This window comes from Chaetomium tenue (genome assembly GCF_020726465.1).
Source record: "Chaetomium tenue strain MPI-SDFR-AT-0079 chromosome Unknown F5144scaffold_4, whole genome shotgun sequence".
NCBI classification, from domain to species: domain Eukaryota; kingdom Fungi; phylum Ascomycota; class Sordariomycetes; order Sordariales; family Chaetomiaceae; genus Chaetomium; species Chaetomium tenue.
The window spans coordinates 3,915,943-3,932,443 of NW_027117332.1; the positions used below are offsets into that span (position 1 = coordinate 3,915,943).

Genomic DNA, 16,501 nt, shown 5'->3' on the forward strand with positions numbered 1-16,501 from the left:
GGATGTACGATTCTTGTATTTTGAACACTCTGACGTCCTTTACGTGGGAGGGCGTTTTGATGTTTCGACGCCTCGACGCCTTGATCCCTCGGACTACCTCGGACACTTCTGCTTGGAAGGACTGGAACGCGGGGATTCTGGCCGTTCTGGGATTGTTCCCTGGCATGTCGTGGGGGAAAAGATGGGTCCCTGTTCTGGGCAGAATGGGAGACTGAGGGGAAGCTGATAAGCGCGCCCCTCAGACCGAGATAGAACAACGGCCCGAACCCCAATGGGAGGCGATACCACCGTGTTGGAGAGCCGATGGCAAGCCAGTGCATCTGACGGTGCGAAGCTGGGAGGCCGGTACATACGGAGATACGTGGAGTCGTCGAGTCGTGGACCCTTCATTAATTGATCTACTGCACCATCGACACGCCACGTCTTTTCACCGTTCATCCGAACTTAATTTGCCCCTTGTTTTCCAAGTGTGTGGGTTCCATCCACACCTCGGCGTCCCATTCAATACACGACCGAGCATACTGGAAGCCAGCGATTCTTCCCAAATCCCACCTTCACGTGCGCCGTTGCGTCATCTTGCAGGGTTGTCCAACGGGACTGTTACTTGTACGAAAGGGCGGCAGCACTTATCCAAGCAGGACTAATACCCAGATCGATCATCTCAAACCTTAACTTGAACTAAACAAGTCGGCGGACCCTCCGAGTGTCTCAGTTCAGCCCAGCCACAGCAACCTACGTGTAGTGACGGCCCATTGATCGACAACCCCAGGCTCTGTTTGGGCTGAGGCAGCTTCTGGTCTTATTATCTTCATTGAACCCCAAAACTCCCTCTTGTCCATCATTATCCTTACCTCTTAATAACAACAACAACCATCCGTCATCACAACACCGCAACCATGTCGGGCAAGCCGGGCGTCTTCCGACGCTTGGCCGACAAGGCGGCCGTCGAGTCGGAACCGGGCTTAACCACCGCCCAGTTGATGGTGCGGAACCTGACTCTTACCTGAACCCACGACGCGCCGAGGGGGGAGCGGAGGGAAAAGGAGGGACGGCGTAGAACTAACGAGTCCCTCCCAACCCCCCCCTTGCCGTTGTTGTGGGCGCAATCCCGTTTTTCCCGCGTTTCGGTCCGCTGACCTCGCCAGTTGACGAACCACGACCTCAAGCCCGTCGAGCCCGAGCGGCGCCAGTGGGGGCCCTGGAACTTTGTCGGCTTCTGGATCGCCGACTCGTTCAACATCAACACCTGGATGATCTCGTCATCTATGATCGTTGGCGGCCTGTCGTGGTGGCAGTCGTGGCTCTGCGTCTGGATCGGCTATTCTATCTCGGGCTGTTTCATTTGCTTGACGGGCCGCATCGGCGCCACCTACCATATCGGCTTCCCCGTTGTGAGCCGCTCGTCGTTCGGTATCTGGGGCAGTTTGTGGCCGGTTTTTAACCGCGCTGCGATGGGTGCGTACTGCTCACATATTGGGGCGTCTGTGTTGCTGTGACTAACAGGGGGCCAGCGTGTGTTTGGTATGGCGTGCAGTCTTATATCGGGGGTCATTGCGTGTACCTGATGATCCGATCCATCTGGAAGAGTTGGGTAAGTCTTCCCCGGGCCAACTTCTCAACCCCAACTTCAACCCTGACTTTTGAACCAGGACCGTGAGACCATTCCAAACACATTCCCCGAAGGCTCCGGCACAACAACCGCAGATTATTCCTCTTTCTTCATTTTCTGGTTGTGCTCCCTCCCCGCCATCTGGTTTCCGGTCCACCAGATCCGCCACCTGTTCACTGTCAAGGCGTACTTCGTCCCTTGCGCCGGCATCGCCTTCCTCATTTGGTCCGTCGTCCGCGCCGGTGGCATCGGCCCCATCATGCGACAGCCAGCAACGAAGCAGGGGAGCGACCTGGCATGGGAGTTCGTCAAGGGTATCATGAGCTCCATCGCCAACTTCGCCACCCTAATCGTCAACGACCCCGACTTCTCACGCTTCGCCGGCAAGCCGCGCGACGCGCTCTGGTCGCAGCTCTTCACCATTCCCATCGGCTTCGGCATGACCTCCTTCATCGGCATCATCGTCTCCTCCTCCTCAACCGTCATCTACGGCGGCGAGCCCATCTGGGACCCGCTCGACCTCCTCGAGCGCTTCATCAACGACGGCGGCTCCGCGCAGCGCTTCGGCGTCTTCGTCATCGCGGCCGCCTTCTCCCTCGCGCAGCTCGGCACCAACATCGCGGCCAACTCCGTCTCGGCCGGCACCGACATGACCGCCCTCCTGCCGCGCTGGCTCAACATCCGCCGCGGCGGCTACATCTGCGCCGCCGTCGGCCTCGCCATGTGCCCCTACAACCTGCTCACCTCCAGCAACATGTTCACCACCTACCTGTCCGCCTACAGCGTGTTTTTGTCGTCCATCGCCGGCGTCATGATCGCCGACTATTACCTCGTCCGCCGTGGCTTTCTCGAGGTCAAGGAGCTGTTTGATGCGCGCCGCTCCGGGCCGTACTACTTCACTGCCGGCTGGCATTGGCGTGCCTATGCGGCGTACATTGCGGGCATTCTCATCAATGTGGTGGGGTTTGTCGGTGCCGTCGGGGCGACCACTGTCCCCATTGGCGCGACGTACTTGTATAACCTCAATTTCTTTTGCGGATTTGGGGTGTCGGCGGGCGTGTACTGGGGCCTGTGCAGGGTGTTCCCGATCCCGGCGACGAGTGACAAGTGGATGGAGGTTGGGGACGAGATTGTGGATCTGCGCCTGGCGTATGATGATCGGAGTGCCAGTCAGGACGACGAGGAGGTTGATGCGGGGAGCACGGTTAAGGATGTCGGAAAGACGGTTTAGTTTTGTGTTTATTTGCTGCGGGATACCCGATAGAGAGTTGTGTTGGTCGAAATGATGTGTTGAATCGAGACTTGGCTTGTTGAAGCGTTGAGTTGCAGGAACAGGGAGGGCCAATTCGGCATTTGGAAATTGAGAAATGCATCCCCTATGTCAGCTCAGTAAAGTGAAACAAATTGAGCGATTCAACTTTTGATCTAAGACAGTACGATTTCTGTTGTCTCAAAAGGTTGCGATGTTGTTGAGAAGGAAGCTCCCAAGAACATAGCCCTAACCCTGTTGTGACCGCGTGGTCCCGCCGTGCTCTGCGTCTGGAGTGGAGTGCTCGGGTTGGCTTGGCAGGCAAGACGAGGTGGGGCAAGTGGCAGAATTCCTCTCCGCCAAAAATTTCCCGGCTTGCGGTCCAGTGCTTTCTTCGCCCGAGATAGCGAGTCCGACGAGCTTTGGATTTGCGCCATTCCTTGAGCGACAACAAAGATGGCGGCTGGGAACGCGAAAGGTGGCATCGCGCATCGGAACAAATCAGTACCCAAGAAAACAGATGCGAAATCACTGAAGAGGAAGAGGGGTCAAGAGGATCTGGGGAAGTTGAAAGCTGCCATCGACGAGCTGGTGAGTTTTCCATTCTGCCTCGTTTAATTGTTGAAGGGGCTCTAATCTCCCGACCTAGGACCCCAAATCACCCGCTATCAAGCAATTCACCGACCTCCCTCTCTGCGAAGCTACCGCCTCCGGCCTGCGCGCTTCCCACTTCGAAGTCCTAACCGATGTGCAACGAGCCGCGATCCCTTTAGCCCTCAAGGGCCGCGACATACTCGGTGCCGCCAAAACGGGCAGTGGGAAAACACTAGCCTTCCTTGTACCGGTCCTCGAGAAGCTATACCACGCGAAATGGACCGAGTACGACGGGCTCGGCGCCCTCATCATCAGCCCGACCCGCGAGTTGGCGGTACAGATATTCGAGGTACTGCGGAAGATTGGGCGGAGCCATTTTTTCTCGGCAGGCTTGGTTATCGGGGGGAAGAGTCTGAAAGAGGAGGCTGAGAGGTTGGGGCGAATGAACATCCTGGTTTGCACACCCGGGCGGATGTTGCAGCACCTAGATCAAACTGCAAACTTCGATGTCAACAACCTGCAAATTCTGGTGCTGGATGAGGCGGATCGGATTATGGATATGGGCTTCCAGTCGGCTGTCGATGCGTTGGTCGAGCATCTCCCCACGACAAGGCAAACACTCCTGTTTTCGGCTACGCAAAGCAAGCGCGTGTCGGATCTGGCACGACTGAGTTTGAAGGAACCGGAATACGTGTCGGCGCACGAGGCGGCAGTGAGCGCGACCCCGACGAATCTGCAACAATCTTATATTGTGACGCCCCTAGCAGAGAAGCTCGACACACTGTTCGGTTTCCTGCGCACCAATCTCAAGAGCAAGATCATCGTGTTCTTCTCATCGGGAAAACAGGTCCGGTTCGTGTTTGAGAGCTTTAAGCGCATGCAACCCGGCATTCCATTACTGCATCTTCACGGGCGGCAAAAGCAGGTAGCGCGCATGGAGATCACCTCCCGTTTTTCTTCGGCAAAATACGGGTGTCTCTTTGCGACGGACGTTGTTGCCAGAGGCGTGGACTTCCCAGCCGTCGACTGGGTCGTCCAGGCCGACTGCCCCGAGGACGCGGACACATACATTCACCGCGTTGGGCGGACAGCTCGGTACGAGAGCAAGGGTCGGGCAGTCCTTTTCTTAGAACCAAGCGAGGCGGTTGGGTTCCTCAAGCGGCTCGAGCAGAAGAAGGTCCCATTGCAAAAAGTCAATGTCCGCGAAAACAAGAAGAAGAGCATCAAAAACGAGCTTCAAAGCTACAACTTCCAGTCACCCGACCTGAAATACCTTGGCCAAAAGGCCTTCATCTCCTACACCCGCTCCATCTACCTTCAAAAAGACAAGGAGGTTTTCAACTTCAAGAAACTCGACCTTGACGGCTATGCCGCATCTCTCGGCCTAGCAGGCACACCACAGATCAAATACCAAAAGGGCGACGACATCAAGCGCCTGAAGAATGCCTCTCGCGCCGCCATCTCCAGCGGCTCCGAGTCCGACTCGGACGGCGAGGGCAAGCCCAAGAAGGACAAGAAACAAGTCCGGACCAAATACGAAAAGATGGCCGAGCGCCAAAACCAAGACATCCTCTCCTCCCACTACCGCAAGCTCCTCGGCGAGGACGGCGACGCGGCCGCCTCTGATGACGACGACGACTTCCTCTCAGTCAAACGAGTCCTCGCGGACGACGCCCAAATCGACGCTGCCGCCGGCGGCGACGCCACCACAATCGAACCCAAAGTCATCAAACTCGGCAACTCCGAACTCATCATCGACTCCAACCGCCGCGAGAAACTCCTCAAATCCAAAAAGAAGCTCCTCAAATATATGGACAAGGGCACCAAACTCGTCTTCGACGACGACGGCATCGCCCGTCCCGTTTATGAGCTGCAGGACGAGGACGACTTTGCGCAGCAGGGCCCTGCCGCCGCGCTGCGCCAGCAGTTTGTGGCGGCCGAGTCCGAGAAGGTCAAGGAGGCGGATGTGGACGATAAGCAGGCGGCGAAGCTGCGCCGGAGGGAGAAGAGGGAGCGGCAGAAGGCGAGGGAGCGCGGGGAGGAGCTGGAGAGGGTGGGTGCTGGTCGTGTGGCGATGTTGGATGGTGGGGAGGGTGGTGAGGGTGATGATGATGATCCGCTTGCGCTGCTGCGGTCGTTGCCTATTGCTGGGGAGGGGAGTGATGGTGGGCGTGGTAGTGGTGGTGGGGATGATGATGATGGGGAGGTGGAGCCGCCGAGGAAGAAGGCAAGGAAGTGGTTCCAGGATGATTCGGACCAGGAGGAGGAGGAGAGGCAGAAGAAGAAGAAGAAGAAGAAGGGAGGGAAGAAGGTTATTGAGATGGCCGAGGAGCCGGAGAATCTGGAGGATTTGGAAGCCTTGGCGGCTGGGTTGCTGGAGGATTAGGATGATGGTGATATAAATTAGAGTGTGTGGCTACATGATGATACCTTTGTTAGTCGAAATAGTGTCTCGTTCGGTGCCTTGGCCTGTTGTTTATTGGGCAATATGGAGGATTGATTAGCTACGGATTGAGACAATTGCGGGTTGGCACTCTCAGTTTTGATGCTTGCGCCCTTGAATTGGAACAGAAATAAATATTTGCTTGCGACTAGAAACGGATCCTCGAGGTAGTAAAAGCATATCTAACGTCAAATATTGAACGGTGTGGTATTGTTCGTGCTCCCCAAAACGCCATGCACCCACCATGTACCATGTGTCCGAACCCCAACCTTTCCCTTCCCTCCAACCTTCACCCTTCACCACTCCCCGGTTTCCTATTCCGTCTCCAACTCCTCCATCTCATCCCCATACAGCCTCACGCGATAAAAGCACGTGTGGTCCTTGGCGCCATAATTCGACACGGCCCGCAACACGATCAAATCCGTCGCCGCCCGCAGCCGCTCCACCAAGTCCCGCGACAGCTGGTGCACGTAGATGCCCTCGTCCTGCGGGCGGTGCTCGTAGGAAAAGTGGCCGATCTTGGCGAAGCCGTCGTCGATGAGCTTGTTGTTGGCGGGCGGGCCAAGGTCGGCGGGGAACTGGACGGCCATCCAGTCGAGCACGCGGTCCTGGTGGTCCGGGTCCTCGATGCGGGCCCACACCTCGACGTCGCGCGGCATGGCGAGCGGGTCCGTGGTGGCGGCCGGGTCGATGTGCTCGAGCAGCACCTGCTGCGGGATGATGAAGCGCGGCAGCTGCACCGCGAGCGTCGCCGGGTGCGTACGGTTCTTGTTGCCCAGCGTCGCCGCGCACCAGCAGTGGCCCGGGTCCGACCACGGCCGCAGCGCCTGCGACTTGTCCTGGAGGAACTGTGGCTGCCCGCGCATGGACTTGAGCCATTTCTGGGAGGCGATGCGGGGCGCATCGAGTTGGTAGGTTGGCGAGGAGAGCGAGATGTCGACCTTGGCGTTGTTGCCTGGGGAGAAGAAATTGACGCGGTTGCTGAACATGGCATCGATTTTAGCGGCGCCAGGCCTGCTTCCTATTTGGGCCAGGCGGCGGACGATTTCCTTGTCGACTACTTTGTTGATGAGCGCGAGGGTCTCGGTTTTGGTCATGCCGGCATCGGAGGCGAGTTTCTTAACCTCGTGTAGGACACCGTCGAGTTCCTTGCGCAGACCACCCATCTCAATGTCGACTTCGTTCTTGGATTTAGCCAAGCGAGCGGTCAACTCGCGCATGAACTCCTCTTTCGAGACGATGGCCTCATTAGCCCCTTTAGATGGCCCCTTGGACGAACCCTTGCCTTGTCCAATGGTGTCGGCGACCTTCTGTTTGTTCTTTTCCAGCCACTTCTCCCAGGACACAGGTGCCGACTTGTCCACAATCCGCGCCACGTCGTCGGCTGACAAAGGTTTGCCAAGCAAGCCGGCTTCCTTCAACCGTCGCTCTATCGCCTTCCAGTGTTGCTGTGAAATCTGAGACTTGCCGTCGAGCGACAGGATACTGTTGTCGTGTTGAATGAGAGCCTTGAGAGCGGCCCAAAATTCATCCGCGATGATTATCTTGCCCTTGTTATCCCTCTTCACCGAAACGACCTTCGGAAGAACCGACTTGAGATTGTCGACAGCTGTTTCGGTCCTTGAGGTCCTCCGCTCCAGATACTCTTTGAGATCGTCGTATTGGTCATCTGTGAGCACACCGAGTGGGTGAAGGAGAGGTGAAGGGAAAAATTGGCCGATGTTGTTCGCCCAGTCATTCCAGCCGTACCAATTGAGCGTCAGAACAGGAGCCTCAAAAAGATCCGGCCGAACAAAGCTGTGGGTAAGGCGGATCAAGTGGAGCAAGACGAAAGCTCCCGCAACCACTTTCATGACCGACCGCAACGTGAATGACTCCTTGACATCAACCCAGCGCGGGCGATAGTCGTAAGAACCCGTAGCGGCAACATCTTCGGCCTGCTCAACCTGTTCCTCCCCTACGTCCACTTTGGCTTGAGGCTTAAGTCGGTTTCGGAGCTGGCTCTCAAAGCTGATGGTAGCGTATGGATCAGCGAGCGTTTCTTGTGACGACTCCTCCTGCTCCTCATCTTCCAACTCCGGTGATCCGCTCGCTGGCGGCGTTTGTGGAATGGCCCCGCGGTACGGATTAAGACCCGATGGCCGGTCTAACCGGGTCGCTGCTGGTGTAGTACCGCCCGGTCGCCTTGGCGGTCTTTTAAGTACACTCGGGGGCGAAGGATGTTCTGCCGGGGGTGATGTGGGCAGTTGTACCTCCTCTTCTAGGGGTTGAACAGGTTGGGGTGGTGAAGGGGGTCCGGCTGGGCCCGCTCGTCGCATATCCCTAAGAGGTGGCGGGGTTGGGGTTTGAAGATTTGCGTCGTGGAACAAATTGCTTTCCTCGACGAAACTACGCGCCGACCCGGGTCGGTCGCCATTGAGATCTGTCGGCATGGCAAGATTGTTCGGGGTCAGGGCCATGCTGGGAGCAGGTCGAGCTACAAACGGTTGTGGCGGGGGAGGCATGGCCGCTCTCGCCGCTTGTTCCCGTGCTACCTGCTCGGCAAGTTCCCGTTCGGCAAGTTCCCGCTCGGCTTTCTGTTGTTCTTCGGCTTTCTGTTGTTCTTCAGCCTTCCGTTGCTGTTCGGCCTTTCGTTTCTGCTCAGCTTTCTGTTGCTGTTCGGCCTTCCGCTGCGCCGCTTTTCGTTGTTGTTCAGCTTTCCGCTCCTGTTCCGCTTTCCGCTGCTCCTCGACTTTACGTTCCTCCTCCGCTTTGCGTTCTCGCTCGGCCTTCTCCTCAGCCAACTTCTGGCTCCTCCGGCTGCGAGCTTCCCCGGCCTCTGCGGACCGCTCCCGCCTTAACCGAGCATCTCTTTCCTTCCGCTCCTTCTCCGAGCGGGCTTCCGCTTCCTCGTCATCGCGAACCCGTTTCCGGGAGTCTTTCGGCGCGGGCTTCCTAGGGGCGCGGCGTCGTTTTGTCTGCGATTCATCCAGATCCTCGTACTCGCTCCCCTCTTCTCCATTTGACTGCTCCTCCACGCTCTCCGCTTCAAATTCCGGCCCGTCCATCTCAATGGTAGGCTGTATCATTGGCGGCGACGGGGGCGGAGCGGTCGCGTCTATCGAGCCTGCTCGCGCTGCCCTTGCTTGGTCTTTTGCGCGACGGCGGACTTCCGCAGCCACATTGTCTCTCTTCACCTTCGTGAAGATTTCAGCTGCGGCTTTCGTGATGTTGCCGCCGCCGCCAATCGAGGACCGGTCCGGCAGCTGGGCAATTGGCGAACCGTAGGAGGTGCTGTATTTGGCAGGAACTGGCGTTCTGGTTTTTCCTCCCAGATCGGAAATGACTCGTCCCGTGACCGGATCCCGTGCGGGGGTCGAGCCTCTCGAACCCTGCGGCCCCGGAGACGGGCTCGCAGTTGCCCGCAGTCGCCGTCTGGGAGGCATGGCGTTGATAATCCCAGCACTTTCTTGCGATGCTGTCGCTAAACGCTGCGAATTGGCAGGCGAGAGCGGCGGGCTGGTGGTGATGTTAGCCATGACCGCCAATTTCAGGTTCCCGGCGGTCAATCGGTAAGCGCCGGGAAATTCGCATCAATGAACGCAATCAAGTGTGAAGAGCTGGGTTGATGAATTGCAACGGGTGAAAAAAAAAGACCAAAATAAATCAGGAATGAGAGAGATGCAGATGAATCGCACAGGAGCAGTCGTTGTTGTAAAAGAGGAAAAAAATGCAAATGAGTCGGTGGTTGGGTATGAAGGCTGAAAACCCGAAGCATTTACCTTGAGTGACAGCGTGGCCGCCGAGGTGACAATCGACAGCCTCAGATGGAAGGCTCCGGCGCCCAACACCAACACACACCCCGAGCACCCGACACGTCACGGATCCAGCACCTTCCCCTGGGCGGCTTGGGAGCGCCCCAAGTTGATTGGGCAATTGAAGACGAATGAGCCCTGGGAATCAGCGATAGGGCCCTGCGAAATGCGATGGCGATTTTAGTTTGACGTCGCTATTCGATCGGCTGCGCGGTGGTTCATGGCGAGCCAGGATTGAAGCGGAGGCGGCTGCAGGTCGGGGGGTTGGGGCGCGAAGCAACTAAAACGACGACGGGCGCGTAGAATTACAGATTGGCGTTGCGCTCCGGGCACACATCGCAAGCGTAAAGAAAGTACTTGTTTGATGGCTGAAAACGGCGTTCCCTTTGAGTTCTTGATGGCGATGACCCTTTCAGGGCTACGCAGAACCACCCATCGCTTTGTCCTCGTTGGGCAGTTGGCATGTGCTGTGAGCTGTGAAGCGGCGCGTTTTTTGACGGAGGCTTGAGGTGAGGCCCGTGCCGCTAAACCGGGTTGGGATGTTGGAGTGGCTGGGAATTCCCGGGCAGACGGATGACTCAGCATATTACCTTGATTGTTGCATAGATAAATGGATATCGTTGTAGGAAGTGCCAAACACTATATGCCACATATATCATTACGCAACTTACATACCCTGTGCCTGAAGCCAGGATTGTTCTGTTTCCAGTTTCACATCGCAGATCGGCTTGCCAAGTCAGCAGATCTGCATTCCGTGACATGGGACTTTCTGGTCCTTCACTGGTGATCCAACCAGCATTGGCCGGGGCTGTGTCCCGATTCATGAGAGGAGCAAGAAAAGACAGCGCATACAGTTCAGCTGAAATCAAAATGCCTTCCCCATGATTTCGAACCATTTTCACCTCCGAGCAGGTCTGTGTTGGGACATTTTGCCCGCCTCCAATAATTCTAAGTTGACCGCGATACGAAGTTGACCTTGGTGCCTTGCCTGGGACAGGCTTCTCTAAAGGTGGGTCTTGTCCCTGCTCCCACGGCCCCGTACCACAAGCCAGGGGCAAGCGCCCCACGTTTCAATGGCAAACTACGGGCTAGCGAGATTCAAGGTGCGCCGCTGGACGAAGCACACATTGGTGCCATTTAAGAGCTGCCACTGACCGCTGCACGAAAGGCTTGAGCTGCCCTCGTCGTTACCTCGATTCGTGTCTTCCGCCAACAACTCTTCCCTACTGAACTACTTAACAATAAGAAGACGAAGACGAAATGGCTGTCGGAACTGTTCTTGTCACTGGGTAAGGACGCCATTCAACCCCTCATTCTTCCCCGCCCTGTGCCTAGCATTTCGTGGAGACCCCGCCAAACCACCAAAAAAAGTTAAATGATGGGATGCTAACCGTGCTTGACTGGTTTGTTGCAGTGGCACTGGCTACATTGGGTCATTCACTACCCTCGCGCTTCTCGATAACGGATACGATGTTGTGATCGTCGATAGCCTTTACAATTCCTCAAAGGTTGCCGTCGACCGCATCGAGCTCGTCTGCGGCAAGCGCCCTGCGTTCTACCAAGTCGACATCACCAATGAAGCTGCCCTCGACGAGGTGCTTGCCAAACACCCCGAGATCGACAGCGCCATCCACTTCGCCGCACTCAAGGCGGTCGGCGAATCGGGCGAGATCCCGCTCGAGTACTACCGCGTCAATGTTGGCGGCAGCATCTCGCTCCTACGCTGCATGGAGAAGCACAACATCACCAACATTGTGTTCTCGTCCTCAGCCACCGTCTATGGCGATGCCACGCGCGTCCCCAACATGATCCCCATTCCCGAGCACTGCCCGATTGGTCCTACGAACACGTACGGCCACACCAAGGTCATGATCGAGACCGTCATCACCGACCACATCGAGGCCCAACGGCGCAACAACCAGAAGGCGGGCAAGCCGTATGAGCAATGGAACGGGGCTCTTCTCCGGTACTTCAACCCCTGTGGCGCCCACCCGAGCGGCATCATGGGCGAGGACCCGCAAGGCGTGCCCTACAACTTGCTCCCTCTGCTCGGCAAGGTTGCGACGGGCGAGCGTGAAAAGCTGCTCGTCTTTGGTGACGGTGAGTTACCGGTGGAAGCCTAGCGGCAACAAGGTTGATAAGTTGGCTGATGAATTTCGCAGACTACTCTTCGAAGGACGGCACGGCGATCCGCGATTACATCCACGTCCTCGACCTTGCCAGCGGCCACTTGGCTGCCCTCAACTACCTGCGCGAGCACAAGCCCGGCGTTAAGGCATGGAACCTGGGGTCGGGCCGTGGCAGCACGGTCTTCGAGATGATCAAGGCCTTCAGCAACGTCGTCGGCCGTGACCTGCCCTACGAAGTTGCGCCGCGGAGACTGGGTGACGTCCTAGATCTCACGGCCAACCCGGCGCTTGCGAACAAGGAGCTCAACTGGAAGACCCAGCTCACGTTGGAGGATGCCTGCGCCGACCTTTGGCGCTGGGTCGAGAACAACCCCAAGGGGTACCGGCAAGACCCGCCGGCCGAGCTCCTCGAGGCCCTCAAGGCGAAGAAGGCCTAGGCTATACCCGTTCTGATTGAGGCTAGGGGTTGGGGGCGTGTCCCCTTAGAAACCGGGCGACTTATTAGAGCTAATTAATCCATGAATAGACGAATGACAGCCAGTATCTGGTTAAACTTTGAGCAGCAGCTTGCCTGCGGTCTTCCTGCCCTCCAGGTCGGAGTGTGCCCGACCAACCTCCTGGAGCGGGTAAACCTCGTGAATCTTAACCTTCACCTTGCCAGCCAAAAGCAACTCAAACAGCTCCTTGGTGTAGGCAGCCCTCTCCTCCTTGGTCACAATGTACGCAAACAGCACCGGCCGCATGAGCTTGATGTTCTTGGCGCCCAGTCTCAGAACATCAACAGGCGGCACCGGACCAGACTGTCGAAAAGGGGTCAGCATCACCATCCTCAGAATCCCCCATCAACGCGCGTCAACTCACCGCATTCCCAAACACCGCCAACGTCCCCCTACGCGCAATCATCTCCAAATCCGCATCAAACGTCGCCTTGCCCACCCCATCAAAAATCACATCCACCCCCTTCCCGCCCGTAATCTCCTTCACCCTCGCCACCACATCCTCCCTCGTCGAATCCACCACCCACTGCGCCCCATTCCCCTTCGCCAACCCACACTTGACCTCCCCGCCCGCCGTACCAATCACGCGCGCCCCGTGCGCCGCCAGCATCTGCACCAGCATGGACCCCGTCCCGCCCGCGGCCGCATGCACCAGCGCCCACGGCCCCTCGCTGACCCCGAGCTGCCGGTGGCCCGTCGCGTGTGGCTGCGCGAGCCCCGCCGCCTCCCGCACGAACGTCAGCGCGGTCAGGCCCTGCAGTAAGCTGGCGGCGGCGGTTTGCGTGTCCAGACCGGTGGGAATGGCCGCTGCGCGGTCGGCGCTGATCGCGGTGATCTCGGCGTAGGCGTGGTCGGCCACGTACGCGACGCGCACGCCTTCTTGGAGGGTGGGGTCCGTGCTGTGGACGGAGGGGTGCACGGCGATGATGGTGCCCGCGGCTTCTTTGCCGGTGATGAGGGGGAGGGGGGATTTGTAGAGGCCGGTGCGGAAGTAGCTGTGCGGTGGGGTTAGTGGTTGTTTGGTCTTGGGAGGGATGCGTAGAAATGGGCAAGGTATTTACGTGTCGATGAAGTTCACGCCGACAAACTCGTTGCGGACGAGGATCTCGCCCTCGCCGAGTTCTGGCACGGGCAGGTCGGTCTTCCACTTGAGCACTTCCACGCCGCCCGTTTCCTCGATGAGGATGCCGGACATGGTCTTCGGGATGGGCGCCATTGTTGTAGATTGTGGCGGGGTTGCGCGGGGTAAATTGAGTGGAATTCTGCGATGAAAAGAGGGATTGGGGCGTTGGTATGTTGAGTTGGAAGCTGAAAAGTAGCGGGCCTGGGTGATGTGAATCGGCCGGATCTCCGAATTCGAGGACCTTGGACAAATGTTGGGGAAGACTCGGGAGTTCAATCGAAGGCTGCTTTGACGTGGTTGTCGAGTCGGAAGGCGCAACTGCAACCCCAAGCCGGTTCGGACCCACGTCACGTCACCATCATGGAATATGGATGGCAATCTCGAGCGCATGGCTCCGGTTCACCTGCCTGCCAATGGGGGTCAGCCGGAATATTCATCTCCTATTATCCCCTCTTGAAGAAGAAAAGAAAGGAAGTAAAGCAAATCAGGAAGGAGAGAGTAAAAAAGACAAATAAACGAAACCGAATGAACAGGAAATACATAGACTGTGGGCTTCAGACGGGAATGTCTTTTTATTCTTTTTTTTTCATCCCTCTAGTCCAAGATTCGGCCGGCATCTATCTGCATTTGGAATTCGACGTTTTTTTGCCCATGGGCCCTAGTTACAAGTCAAGTACCTAAGATATGCAATGGCGGCAAGATGTGATTCAAGGCGCAGCTAACCTTTGGATTAGGCACTCAGCCTTTTACTGCCCCTCCTGCAGTACCTAGTTGTTTTATTAGCCGCCGAGCTTGATCAGGCCCTCAGCCCTACCTACGGCTTGCATGGGAGCTGAATACCTACCTACCGAGATACTTTTACAATGTTAAAAGAGTAAAATTACAACGTAACTCTTTTTTAATCTTTCACATCCCCATGAACGATACTCGACAAAGCTTCCAAGAACCTCCAGTCCCGAGCCCTCAACCAAGCTGACAGGTGTGTGCTACGGGCACTCCATGACCTACATGTAGCTGATGTGGGACGTTTGGGGCTTTGTGATTTCGCAATGTCCACCTGTGAACCCCTCCAAGGCAACTCAGATTTCTACGGCCTCGGAATCCGCATCGGCATCTACCTACAATGGGGCTCCTCATGGCTCAGTATGCTCCTTGATCCCGAGTCGGCCCAGGGGGTGCTCGATGCCAACTCCATCTTTGTGTTCGCCGTCGTCATCGCCACCATAATCGCCGCCACCAACAATGCCCCGGCCATTGAGATGTACATCATGCTGCAGATTCTGCTCGGTTTCCCCATCACGTCGCTCAGCGCGTTTGGTCTCCGAATTTGGTTGATGAGCCCCAGAAGGCTTGACAGCTTGCGCACACGGATCACCCAAAGGTCGAGAGAGGACCGCGAGAAGCGACGCCAGGTACGGCAACAGAACGACGAGAGGCAGAGACAGAAAATAGAAGCTAGGAATGAGGCAATCGAGGAGTGGCAGCGGGAAAGGGTACGGCGACGCGCGGCTAGGAACCTCCCATGGTGGCTCAACTGGGCCTCTGACGCCTTTGAAGTTTTGCACTACTTTATGACATTCAAGCCCCCAAGGCTCCCAGATGTGGGTGTCCCCGGTGGTACAAGACAAGATTTGGCTTCACAACTACCTCCGCCATTCGATGGGCTTTACACCTTATGGCACTTCCCTGTGCAGCTCCCGCTCAATATATTCTCCCCTCTCAAATTCCCTGGCCTCTCGTGGTCGGGGGTAGTCTGGAGGACCACGATCATCGCCCTAATCATCGGATATAACCTGGCATACTGGTTCGACGAGAACGGCCACGGCGTCTTCGAACCGCCCACCCCGGGGTGCGGGCCTCCAGTGGTGTTTTTGTTCTCGAAGCAGCTACTGCACGGCGCCATCATCTCGCTGGGGCGTGCGGTAGCGGTCATAGCCGTTGTTGTCGTCGGCCCGCCGGCTTGTACACTGCTCATGCTCACGCTACGGGTCCATGTGTACGCCATTCTCTTCCTTTACCGCGACGTGTATTTTTACTTTGCCTCTTCCCCAATGGGGCAAACACTCCAGACTGCGTTGGACCGAGTCAACCAAGTCCTTCAACACAAAGCCGTCCCAGTATTGCAAAGTCTCGAGGCCTACACGAGATACCTACCTGCAACCGCCATCACCACCACCGCCGTGATGTCGTCGGCACTGGATCTATTTGAGTTCATGACAACATTCAAGGCCGACAACATCCGCTTCTCCGATGTGATCAAGGTTGGTGTGTCGCTGGGCTTGGGCAAGCCAGTAAGGCATAGCCCGGCGCAGCAGGGGCAGCGGCCTATGAGTAGAGCGGAGACCATGCTGACGGGATGGAGAAACAAGACGTGAGTACAGCCCCCGTGAAGTGACCCAATTGCCAACAGTGCCTTTGCCGAGCTAACCTCCTACAGACCGACACGTCTCACCGGCTTCTGTATCGCGTGGAATATCGGAGTCATCCTCAGTATCGCGTGGTTCATTGTCAGCATAGAAACCACCATCTCCTGGAACAATATCCAGGGCGTCAACAACATCGACTCGACCGGCCAGCTCATCCCCTTTATCATTGGGTGCGTAAGCGCGTCGCACGCCTTGAAGAAGGTGCTCCTTTTGGCATTGGGAAAGGTAGGCGCTCACGTTGTGGTCGTCTCGGAGGCGATTTCAGACAAGGCGATGCTGACAAGGAGAACAGAAATATCCCGACTGGGCCAACACGCATCTCGAAGTCCAGGACGACAAGGATGGTCCTGTTATCTTCCGAATCGTGAAACAGCCAGCGAGCAACCCCGATTGTAGCCCCAACGACGATGCTGAGGGAGGCCAGCCTAAGGGAGACAGCAGCGGAGGAGGTGGGACTCAAGAGCATGGCATAATGCTGGCTGATGTGTGAAATGCCCGTGAGCAAAAGTTGATGCAGTCTGCGAGGAGGTGGTATAGAAAAGGGGGTTTCTGAGGGGGTACAAGAAAATAGAACTGGGATATGATTTCGGTGCGACACATTGGAGGATCAATAATAAGATTAAAGCCATAGTAGCAT

General features: G+C 56.9%; 6 protein-coding genes across 6 annotated transcripts; 4 read left to right on the forward strand and 2 right to left on the reverse strand.

Annotated features, from left to right (window-relative positions):
- Positions 1-608: 608 nt before the first annotated feature.
- Positions 609-3,108, forward strand: F5144DRAFT_255130 (permease for cytosine/purines, uracil, thiamine, allantoin-domain-containing protein). The gene is made up of 4 exons (XM_066783476.1): positions 609-983; positions 1,146-1,455; positions 1,512-1,591; positions 1,650-3,108. Exons 1-4 carry the CDS (start codon positions 897-899, stop codon positions 2,838-2,840), a joined length of 1,668 nt encoding a protein of 555 aa, XP_066643696.1. The 5' UTR covers positions 609-896; the 3' UTR covers positions 2,841-3,108.
- A 130-nt stretch (positions 3,109-3,238) lies between these two features.
- On the forward strand, positions 3,239-6,007 carry F5144DRAFT_621304 (P-loop containing nucleoside triphosphate hydrolase protein). Its single transcript, XM_066792057.1, has 2 exons — positions 3,239-3,449; positions 3,508-6,007. The coding sequence occupies exons 1-2, from the start codon at positions 3,315-3,317 to the stop codon at positions 5,836-5,838; spliced, it is 2,466 nt and encodes an 821-aa protein (XP_066643697.1). The 5' UTR covers positions 3,239-3,314; the 3' UTR covers positions 5,839-6,007.
- Positions 6,008-9,679, reverse strand: F5144DRAFT_574481 (uncharacterized protein). Its single transcript, XM_066789027.1, has one exon. It carries the CDS (start codon positions 9,411-9,413, stop codon positions 6,210-6,212), a length of 3,204 nt encoding a protein of 1,067 aa, XP_066643698.1. The 5' UTR covers positions 9,414-9,679; the 3' UTR covers positions 6,008-6,209.
- Positions 9,680-10,770: 1,091 nt separating this feature from the next.
- On the forward strand, positions 10,771-12,349 carry F5144DRAFT_574483 (uncharacterized protein). The gene is made up of 3 exons (XM_066789028.1): positions 10,771-10,978; positions 11,104-11,789; positions 11,852-12,349. The coding sequence occupies exons 1-3, from the start codon at positions 10,950-10,952 to the stop codon at positions 12,253-12,255; spliced, it is 1,119 nt and encodes a 372-aa protein (XP_066643699.1). The 5' UTR covers positions 10,771-10,949; the 3' UTR covers positions 12,256-12,349.
- F5144DRAFT_574488 (uncharacterized protein) lies at positions 12,350-14,161 on the reverse strand. Its single transcript, XM_066789029.1, has 3 exons — positions 13,377-14,161; positions 12,680-13,310; positions 12,350-12,618 (listed from the first exon to the last, which is right to left on the reverse strand). The coding sequence occupies exons 1-3, from the start codon at positions 13,826-13,828 to the stop codon at positions 12,367-12,369; spliced, it is 1,335 nt and encodes a 444-aa protein (XP_066643700.1). The 5' UTR covers positions 13,829-14,161; the 3' UTR covers positions 12,350-12,366.
- Positions 14,162-14,331: 170 nt separating this feature from the next.
- On the forward strand, positions 14,332-16,482 carry F5144DRAFT_255266 (uncharacterized protein). Its single transcript, XM_066783477.1, has 3 exons — positions 14,332-15,809; positions 15,876-16,089; positions 16,157-16,482. Exons 1-3 carry the CDS (start codon positions 14,488-14,490, stop codon positions 16,352-16,354), a joined length of 1,734 nt encoding a protein of 577 aa, XP_066643701.1. The 5' UTR covers positions 14,332-14,487; the 3' UTR covers positions 16,355-16,482.
- Positions 16,483-16,501: the final 19 nt, after the last annotated feature.